General features: G+C 35.4%; 1 protein-coding gene across 1 annotated transcript in view; it reads right to left on the bottom strand.

Moving 5' to 3' along the window:
- Positions 1–1,398: 1,398 nt before the first annotated feature.
- The window catches only part of Tom40 (Translocase of outer membrane 40), a 29,833-nt gene continuing 19,953 nt past the window's right edge, over positions 1,399–11,278 (bottom strand). Inside the window, exons 3-6 of the mRNA XM_089093200.1 lie at positions 9,469–9,574; positions 5,853–5,984; positions 4,448–4,627; positions 1,399–1,730 (exon numbers count right to left, since the gene is read on the bottom strand). Coding sequence (XP_088949326.1) covers positions 1,591–1,730; positions 4,448–4,627; positions 5,853–5,984; positions 9,469–9,574 — 558 coding nt within the window. The 3' untranslated portion in view covers positions 1,399–1,590. The remainder of the gene's footprint in view (positions 1,731–4,447; positions 4,628–5,852; positions 5,985–9,468; positions 9,575–11,278) is intronic.

Below are 11,278 nucleotides of genomic sequence, written 5' to 3'. Positions count from 1 at the left end.
ATTGGGCAAAATTTAAGCATTAGGTATTTTTATAAGAATTTAGCATATCATGGATTCAGAAATTTAAAATAAAAATTGCTCGTCCTTTCGTAAAAATTTTTGGTTTTGTGACAAAATTTTGCTTTGTCACGGAAATTTTGAATCGATTGTAAGGGATTTCACCCAGGGTAATGTTTGTGAAACTGCACATCTTGCTGCATTTAAGGCCACAGTGAATGGATCTTTAACCGCAAAACAGTCAAGAGGAAGAAGTCATATTTACTTCTCTTTTCTAATTTTTTCTTTAATTTTAAAGTAATTTTTTTTTCATTTCTTTATTTAAGTCTTTTTTAACGGACGTATGTGAAACACTGGCGTCAATTAGGAGGGGGATACATTTGCTCCTCCTGGATTAGAAAAAAGGTTTTTAGGGATATTATTGTTGAAAAATACCTTTTTTGGTTCTTTCACTGAAAAAAAAAAAAATTACTCCCTCCAGATTTTGAAAAACACTTTGTGCCTCCTCCTTTTAATGATCGTGAATTGACGCCTCTGTAGCGACTATTCAAACAAGTCTCTAGAGACTTCCCTCTGGTGAAGTAAACTTATGTTTTAAATATTTTAGTTCATTTTTTTTTGGTAAACTTATATAGTAACAGAGTATTCAGATAGCCAAGAAACATACTTACATCTATAATCACTATTTCATCCTAAATCCAAGTATGAAGTTCGTTTCCCTTGTAAATTCAACTTTAACCTAACCTTCCTAACCTTACCCAAATATCTAGCCCATATTATACATTGCCCATGGGTAAACCGGTTTGACCGGTTTTGATTTACGCTAACACAGGTATATAAGCCATCTAAAACAAGAGAAAAGGGCATCATCTCTGAGAGTCTCTAAAGGGATTCAATTTGCAAAGGAAACGAATCTCATATTTGGATTCTGGATTAAATTTTGACTATAGTAATACTAATAGCAATTTAGTATATATATATATATATATATATATATATATATATATATATATATATATATATATATATATATATATATATATATATAGTGTGCTACTTACAAAAAGAAAACAAAACTAGAAGGAAAAAAACAAAATAAATCAGAAGGGTGAAACCGTGTACCGAAAAAAAAATTTCATAAATAATTCATACACAATAAAACAACATAATATCATGATCCCGAAGACAAAAAAACAAAAAACAATAAACAATTATTGTCAATTTTAATTCCACCAATCTCAATATGTTTCGAAGGTATAGAAGTAAGTATGGTATGTTTCTTGGCTATTTGAATACTCTATTAATATATAGGTTTACCGATTTTTTCTTCTCTTTCACTCATCTTTTAGGAATTTGCATATAATGTCAATTGCTTTATATGCAAATAGAAAAATCCACCAAAATAGAGCAGTAGTTTACTGTAAAACATTTTTACTATAAAACATACCAATCATTGATGCTGACGGTTAAAACAAAATGACTCAATTGTCCAATTGCTTGGACAATTGGTCAATTGGACAATTGGAAAGCTGTTGTTTTTCGATCAAAACGAAGCCCCTAGTACATTAATTCGCTATATCACACATTACAAAATTACCCAACCATCAGTCCACAGCCTAACTGAAACTTATTTTCAACATGATTCAATCTACCACTTAATATAAATGTGAATGGAAGTGGCACCAACTTCCTTTCTAAGGCTATTCCGACGTTCCAGTTTGTGTCCACCATACCTGAAAAAAAAGGTCAATTAATAAAAACGAATAACAAAAACGACAAATTTAGGGAAGTTAAATAAATTTACAATTAATCAGGGCGTCAACTCGCGAAAATGAAAGGGGAGGGGAGGGGGGCAAAATGTATTGCTTTAAATCAAGGAAGGCCATTTTGTTATTTTTTCATTTTTTAATTAAAATGCCAAAAATCCATTTTTTTTTAACCTAGGGGGAGAAGAGGAGGAGGCAATTACCCTAAGCTTCTACTCCAAACTGACACCTTTGAAATTAAAAGGTTTGAAGAGATAAGTTAATGTTTATCTAAGGAAAAGGAATGTAGTAGAATGAATAGCTGGTACAGTTGCGTCAATTTGCGTGGGGGGGGGGTTGCTAATTCTTCGATTTTGTTTTCAATTAAAATACTGAAAAGGGTATTTGTAATGAAAATACCAGAAGAAGATAGCTTTCAAAATCTATGAGGAGCCAAAAAATCTAGGGGGTGGATTTCCTATCCCCCTCCTAATTGACACCCCTGAAATTAATAAGCTTAAAAGATATAAGAAGTCTAGCTACAGGAAAGATATGTACTACTATGAGGGCATACCGTTCCCATCCCATGAATGTCCTGTACCGACATTGGATGAATTCCTGGACGTTTTCAGCCCTGAGATGGAGAGTAAGTTATAAAACAGAGGATAAAAAGCATTAGTCGCTTACATTAGGAACAAATGAGTCCAAAGAGGTAATGTTAGTTAACGAAAATTTAACAAGCCTATAGTACCTACCTATCACTTACATAGGTAGCATTATTGGTAAGGAAGATGAATGCAGTGTAGATGTAGAATGTAGAATAGGCAAAACGCAAGGTGTTTATTGTGTTCTTTTTTCTGTTGAAACATTTGCAAGAATGAAAGTCTTCAAGTTCCAAAGACGTCAAAATACAAACTTTTTTGCCCACTAAACCTACCTTGGGTCGGTTCCTACTTGAAAACCCGATTTTGCAAGATTTTTTCTTTGTTTGTTTCAAAGCTATGAAGTTTTTAGTGCCGTAGCATATTTTTGTCACTGTTGCCATGTTGAACCGTGAAAAAAAATGAGGCAAAACTAATTAGATAAATTTGACAACGCTCTCTGTCCATAAAAATTGAAACATTAACAACATTAACCCAACTGACTGACCGTATTTCAAACAGTAGGTTGTACGAAAAGTGTGGTTCAAGCCCGCTTTCTAGGGCTATAACGAAAGAAAGGTTGAGATTTCTAGGGCACATTTTGCGGATGAAGGATGACAGATTGCCAAAGATTTTCCTTTACGGCCAACCGTCTAGGACTAAACGGAAAGCAGATCATTCTCGGTTTGGGCGAAAAGATGTCGTAAGAAAATATTTAAGGGAAATGGGAATTTCCCATTTCAAAAAACAACAAACTAACCCCCAAACCGAGAAATGAAAACTCACTGCGCATTGACTATTTCACTCAAGGGCATATTCAGTGGGGGGGGGTAGTTTGGAAAGGGGGAGGGGGGTATTAAATCACAAAGAGGAGAGAGCTAAGTAAAATATGGAAGTGTAAACCAATTAATTAACCAAGGTTCAATTAACCAATCACAGGGTAATTGGGAAAAACTTAATGAAATGGTTGGGTGATAAATGTCTATTATACACCACTCAAGTGCTTCATTTAATTAGAACCTGTTCCTTTGACTCTCAATCCTAATGAGATATCACAAAATATAATGAAAATATAATACTTTAGAACAAATTTGGGTTATATATATAAAAAAAAAAATAGCAAAGTTTTTTTTAGAACATAAAAGAGTACGGAGCAAAAGATGCTTAGATTTGATTGAATATCGCGGAGCTTCGAAAGCGTTCCCCAGGGAAGGTTTGAGGAGACAGTGAGCCAACAGCTCACCAGTGGCAGATCCAGAGGGGGGGATCCCCCCACGTAGTCTAAAGTAGTGTAATTTACTTAATTAACGCAAGTTTGCGTTAATTAAACTTGCTCCTAATGCAAATTTATCGGAACACCTTATTTTTCCCCCCCCCGATTAATCCTGGATCCGCCCTTGCAGCTCAAAAAGCAGCGGTGCAAATTAGGAGAGACAATGAGAGGGGCCCTCTCCCTGCCAGATTTCGAAAAATGATGTTTTGGTATTTTCAGTGAAAAATTACGAAAGCTTGCCCACTAAATTTTGAAAAATTCATTTTGCCACCCCAGCATTTTCTGTAATTCGCCCCATGGCTCTGTCCTCAAAAGATGAGAAACGATGCAATGAAATTTTCCTTGGAGGGTGTAGAGGGATGCTTTGAATAGATTGGGACGGAGGAGGAGCGTACACAGGTTTGTTGGCCTCAGGTGGCTTGGTGCTGCGGTGAGTCGTTGGTAGTTGTGGTAAAGAGTGCTGTCAAATTAAACTAATTAGTTTTGGCGTATTAATTTTAGACGGTTTAACGTGACAACACTGACGAAAATGCGGTTTGCCCGGAAAACTTCACAATTTTGATTTAACCAACAGAAAAATCCTATTAAATCCTGTTTTTGTGGATATGAAAAGACCATAGATGGATCTAGGGGGTCAAAAGTGTTTTCTTTTTTATGCTGTTGCTTATTTAAGGATAGTACCACTGAGCTTAGCCCCATAGAATACTATTATTTGACTGTCAAGTGAACAAGGGGACAGGAAACCACAATTTTCCCTAGGGTTCAGTTACGATTTGGTAATATTTACTTACCACGTGCTGTAAGATTAATCTTTGGTAAATCCACTTGATATCCGATGGTTGCTATAGATTCTTGAGCTGGTATTCGTGTCTCCATTTCGACTCCCATTTGGAGCTGTTCACTACATTTTTTATAATGTGATAAGTGAATGTTATTGAGTCCAATGGTGGCACAGGATTCTGTAGTGGGAGCTGAAGAAAGACAAAAATTAGTATAATAAATATGGTAATATATAAAAAATAAATTTTTTGTTAAAAATCAGTCATTTTTATTATTTATTCAACCTTTTTATACAGATCAATTTACTATATGGTAGACTCTTAAATATGTTTCTACATATATATTTTTTTTATTTAGTTGTTTCTTCTTTTTGTCTCACTTCCTATATTTTATTTTTTGATTTGTACTAGTCTCCCCTCTCCTCTCCTCTCTTGAACAGAAGAAACCCCAGCAATTGCTACAGAAATTTATACCAGCCATATTAATAAAAACATCACTAATTTGATGTTTGGAAATAAAAACAAGATTCGTGCTTACAAAGTTTCTCAGGAGTTGCATTCCTTACCATTTATTGAAATGCTGTAGGTTCTTCGGTCTTTAGTCGGTTCCATCGAGTTAACAATACCCCTCACTCATGCACGCAACCTTGAATTTTTTTGCGGGGTAGGAGGGGGGAATAATTAAGACAATTCTGGGTTCTTTTTGTCTCATTTCCTAAATTTTTCTTTCGTGATTTGTGTTGCAGTGAGTGTTCATATTTACACGACAAGCATTGTGCTAAACGTCATTTGCGTTGATAAATAAAAAATAAATAAGCTAGAAAATAAGGCTTTTCTCTCTGATTTTCTTTTTCTCCGGAGATTTTCAAATAGAAGAATGTGCGTCAAGGTTCGACATCAGATTGGAGGGGTTGACTCCTCAACTTTTCTCAGAAGTTAAATTCATTAAATCCATTTTGTTTATTTTTTTTTTGGATTTTAGCCTCGTTTGACTATTAATTCAGTACCATAGGTAAACATAAGAGTTTACTTGTAAAAAAAAACGTCGCTAATATTTCTCACAAAGGACCAATCATATTTTAAAAAGACAAAACCATCTGGCTCTCCAGAAATCTCAAGAGCCTTGTACCGTGAAGTCTTGAATTTTCATATGTTACCGTAATTAAACAATACGCCACTTAAAAAAAAAAATAAGAAGGCATTAGTGTGTTGGTCTATAGCGTAATTAAATTAGTTGCTACAGGGCTCTTAAGATGTCCTATTAGCCATAGCTCCTACTATTAATTCGTAGTGGCCAATGTAGACCAAGTCCACCTAACTTTGTTTTGCTTCATTACTCTCGGATTTCACAGGAAGAGAAAAAATTAACATCTATAGCGAGATCATGAAAGTGAAAAAAAGTAATTGAAAAACTGACTTGAATATTTGCCAACAAGTGAAATGACAGCAATCTCTCCACCAGGCACTTGTCCCCCTTTTTGATACATCAATTCAGCTCCTAAAGCTAAATTTGGTGTCAACGATTGCAGGTACTGTCCAACTGCTATACCTACAATAAAGAATGGAAAATTAAGTCAGCCAGCCAGCCACTGCCTGGCCACACATACAGTCAGCCACTCACTGCATTTGAAGTTAAGTCCACAGCATATACTATCACATGTCTCATCACAATGACATTCTGTTTTAACAACATTAGTTGTCCCACATTTTGGGGCAGTAAAACACTTGTAGGACATGAGACGTCATAATCCTAAAATTGATGTGTACTTCATAGGGCATAAGAGACATCAGCCTTTTCATAAATTCAAAAATCACGAGTGGGCCAAAGACCGGGGTTGGCTTTTAGTCTTCCCAACAAGTCCCCAACTTTCAGAAATCGCGTACAATAGATGGTGCGTGTCAAGCAAGGTGAAAGTGTACCAAGCACGGCGGAGCTGTGTCGTGTGGGGAATGTGCCGAGCATGGCGGAACTGTTTCAGTTTCAGTTCAGTTTCAATTATATATATTTAAAAACAAAATACATAACTTACATAACATTCCTGCCAGGAAAGCACAAAAAAAATGCTTGGCTAGGGCAGGACATTAACTAATATTAATTAAAAACAAACAGAATTTTTTTTTTAACTGAACATATCAAGAAGAAAAAAAGAGGAGAAAAGAGAACCAATAAATAAATCTATGGTTTCAACTTTAAAGGTAAAAAAAGAAGAAGAGAGAGAAAGCAATAGGGACCGAGAAAAAAAAGGGAAAAATAAAAATGGGGAGCACTAAAACCCTTTTTCTATAATAACCCTTCGCAAAGGGTCCTTCACCATTGTGCAGCAAACGTGACACCCTGTGATGTACACTCATTGGCAGAAAGGGAGCAACCCTTCGGGTCTTCTCACCCCGATCACAAAGTTTCCACCAGGCCAGCACTATTACTAATAATTATATCCTCTAACTGGGATCCAGACTATGAAATATCTCTAACCAATGTCTCGTTCTGACTGAAAAACCCTCTATTAGGCTTTTCAGAATTTTCACGGCGATCCTCCAACCCTGACTGCCTAAGGACTCAGCACTACGTAATCATTAAAAAAACTCCCCAGGAAATCTTTCTGCCCTCTTTCTACGCTCCATCTTCTGGCATCTGCTTTCTAGCCTCCCCGCAAGCTAGGGATGAAATATTCTTATCTGTAGGATTTCATTTATATTCTTGGATAAAATCATATTCTAAAACCTATATCAAGGTTTTTCTCAATTGTTTAAACATCGAATTTGTATAATTAGAGCAAACACACTTTCATCCTATAACATTTTCTTTCGCTGGGTTAATTGAACTCTTATTTATTCTTCATCTAAACCTAAGTACTAGGCAGGTATAATGCAGTTTATATTTTGTTTATACACCAGTTAATTTTTTAGTTTTTTTTTCAGAGTTTGTAGATACATGTTTTGTTGGAGTTGATCTTTGGGAGAATAAAAGCGAGTTATTTTCTCCAACCATGTAAGTTTATTTTCCCCAAACCCAGGCAGGGTAGGAAAAGAGTTTGCGAGAAATAAAGTCATTAATATATCGACATGGGGGTCTGTTCACCCTCGAAAGAGATAGCTAGGGATATTTGTGATGACACAGGTTGTGGCATCCTTGGCCCTTTTGATCGTTCGAACACGGTACTAGACGCTAACGGTACCGCCAGTGGTGACACTGTGGTGTTAGATATCAAAGAGTGGTAGCCTATATGATACTATATCAAATAGCTGGTAGCCTCAAGGCAATAGTACGAACACCAACGTTGCCAAATAAATATTTTGTTCTCGCTTTATAGCTTTTCTTACAGATTGTGAACATTAGAAATTCACATTATATTTAAAATATCTTGTATATCCAATATGTGGCCTGGAAGAAAATTTTCTACAACTCAAGTGCACGTATCATAAAATAGGCCTCCGGTTTAACACTGATAAATTTCTGTGTTGTTGTTTAATTTAAAAGAAAATGAGTATTTGCCAGTTCAATTAAGTGATGCCGAATTTGAGCCATTTAATTCTATTTTGTAGCTGGGTCTTCCCTTTGGGAGATCAATTACTGAAACCCTTCGCCTCCGTATGGCTCACTTCCACAAACACGTGTCGTACATCTACAGCCGTATTGTTGCAAACAAGCCGAAATTTGATCGCCAAATTCAATCACGACTTTATAGCGCTATGGTGCTCCCTCATTTGCTGTACTTGGGCCCGTGCTGGCGAATTTTTACTCTGAGTGATAGGCGTAATCATTGAGCTACATATTAGAGGTTCGCGAAGTTTTTTCTGCTGGTGACCCTGTGGACAAGCAATTGGTACATGTCTTGGAGGTCTAAAATAGTTGACTCAGAGCATGCTATAGGAGCGCAAACCCGGCGTTTTAATTTTTGTATTTGCGGCCACCCGTGGGCTGAATTGCTACGACAGTAAAGGACTGTCAAGTTTTGTCTTGTTGACTTTGTATGGCTTTTTATATTTTGTGTTATTTATTTTGAAGTGGTGTTTTCTTTTGTTTTCTTGTTGTTTTGCTCCATCTGCCTTTGTTTTTGGTTGGGTTAATAAATTATATATTTAATGATGGTGGTTAAGTTTTATTATAAGTTAATATCATATCACTTTTCAAGCATCTACAAATGTTTTACTTAGTAAAGCATTAGTTTTTCATAATTCTACAAATTTAGGGAAATATTATGAGTCTGCTTATTTGAACCAATATTACTGATATATGTTACATAAACTGCAAAGCAATAATTTATGTTTATTTTAGGGCTCATCTTTGCTCTTTCAATTCATCAGATAAACAATATTATTTATTTATATATATATATTTATATATATATATATATAAATATAAATATATATATATATCCCACAAGGGCGATCTGTACCAGATAATGGGAGAGACAACAGCATGGAAAAGGTTTGAAATAATAAATTGATTGAATGACCTTTTGCATTTGACAGTTTTCCCATAAGCCAATCGGATACATTTACAGATTGTTTCAGTCAATAAGCCTCTTATGTATAATGTTATTATATGTATAATGCAACTACCAATGATTTAGAAGGTGTTTTAATCACATTGAAGCAGGATCACCATCAATACACACCCCGCGGTCAATAGAGTTTACTGCAATTATTTTCGCAAATTTGTCAGTGGAAAAGGTCTCTGATTGGTCGGGAATCAAATCACTTTCAACCAATTAGTGGCCATGTTTACAGATAAACGTACGAAAATTAATTGTAATATATTATATTGAACGCAAGGACAATCTTTTGCTAGGCATTCTAAAATCAACAAGTTCCTAAAAGTCATTTTTTTTTGTTATCAGCATCCTACTTGCACCTTTTGAGCGTTGGGACACCTAAACTCTGTAGGGAGATGAGGTCCCTAAACTCCTACCATCGCGACACCTAGCAGGGATGATGACTCCCTATAACTTTTTAAGCAGTAAATCATACCCTATCTTAGCATAGCACATTTAGAAAAAAATAGGAAAAAGAAACAGACATAATTAATTTACCTGAGCCATTAACAACATCAGGGTTCGCAACTGTAATTGCAGCTGAATAATCATTGCTTTTATAATCTGTAGAAAATTGAGTTGCAACAAATTTATTCTGCTGCACCTAAAAAAAATAGTCGCGAATTTTATTGATCAAATAATATTATCTCAAACGAATTAATATTTTCTATTCAATAAATAACAATGACAGATTACCAAAGATGTCATAAAATGCCTCATAAGTTAACATGGTATTCACGTCATGGTAAGACAGCAAACCTTATTCACTATGTTATAGTAAACCGAAGACTGGCAGGATCAATACAAGATACTAGGGTATATAGGAGTGCTGTTATTGAGTCTAAAAGTAAAGATCACCACCTAGTAGTGCCAAGGGTTAATCTAAAGCTGAAGTATCCAGAATGGTAACTACTCCCGGGAAGTTATGATGTTGATAGACTTCAGGATGAGAAATTTGAGAGACACTTTCCAGGAACAGTTGAACACTAAATTTGATAGTTTAAAATTTGACAATGTGGAAGATGGTTGGAATAAATTTAGAAAAATAATTTGTGAAGTTGCTGAAGGTGTATTAGGGGAGAAAGCTAGAACTGCGGCTAAGAATATTAGTGAAAAAGCTTTATGTTCAATAAAAAGGAGAAAGGATATGCACAAGAATTATCTGAATGATATATCATATGAAAAGAAAATGAATGTAAAGAAGATGGAGAAAGCATTAAAATTTGAACTCAGGAGGTTTGAAGTGGAGGCCATGGATAAAATTGCCGAGGATCAGGAAGATGCAGCTAGACGGCATAATAGTAAAATATTGTACTGGCACGTTAACAAATTGAGAGGGAGTAGTCAATCCGGACTTGGCCCAGTTAAAGATAGGAATAGGGTCGCAATTAGCAATAAGGAAAAAACTAAAGAGAGATGGGCCGAGCATTTTGAGAATTTGCTTAACCGAGATAGAGTTGCAGAAAAAAATATAGAGGAAAATTAAAAAGTTTGTGATACCTTGGATGTGAAGGAAGATTTGTTTTGTGAGGAGGAATTAGCAACAGTACTAAAAGGATTAAAAAATAATAAAGCTCCAGGTGGTGATAATGTTGTACAGGAGTTTCTTATATATGGTGGCTCTGAGGTTAGGCATAAGTTTCTAAAGATTATTAAGAAGATTTTTTATAAGGGGAAAGCATCTAGCGATTTTAGGAAAACATTTATTAAACAGCGTTATAAGAAAAATGCTACAAGTGAGTGTGGTAATTATCGAGGCACTAGTCTGGTCTATGTAGGTAGTAAATTACTTAGTCATGTGATACTTCTTAGACTGAGAGATGTCGTAGACAAAGTTTTAAGAGAAGAACAGTGCGGTTTGAGAAAAGGTAGAGGATGTATCGACTAAATTTTCACTCTTGGGCTTATAATTGAGAAGTGCCTGAGTTTTCAAAGACCTTTGGTCCTCAGTTTTATAGATTATGAGCAAGCGTTCGATTCTTTTGATAGAAGAGCTTTAGCAAAGGTTTTATCCTTGTATGGTATACCAGAAAAATACATTAAAGTGATTAGTGCTATGTACGAGAATAACACTGCTGCGGTTAAGGTAGGAAATAAGGTTATCAGCTGGTTTTGTATCTCCCTTTATATGGATTATTCTGATGGATTTTGTTTTAAGGAGCACAGAATAGGCAATGGGAGACCAAGGAATCAAATGGGGAGGAAAAAGTCTCTTGGACTTAGATTATGCTGATGATTTAAGCATCCTAGATGGAAGTGTGAACAAAATGAATGAAGTTTTACAGGTTTTGCGAGTTCAGGGTGCTAG

This window comes from Artemia sp. Qi Xiang Cuo, chromosome 8, assembly GCF_049724085.1.
Source record: "Artemia sp. Qi Xiang Cuo chromosome 8, ASM4972408v1, whole genome shotgun sequence".
In the NCBI taxonomy this organism is placed as follows: domain Eukaryota; kingdom Metazoa; phylum Arthropoda; class Branchiopoda; order Anostraca; family Artemiidae; genus Artemia; species Artemia sp. Qi Xiang Cuo.
The sequence above is the reverse complement of the archived record's forward strand: the minus strand, read 5'-3'. Positions and strand labels throughout refer to the sequence as shown.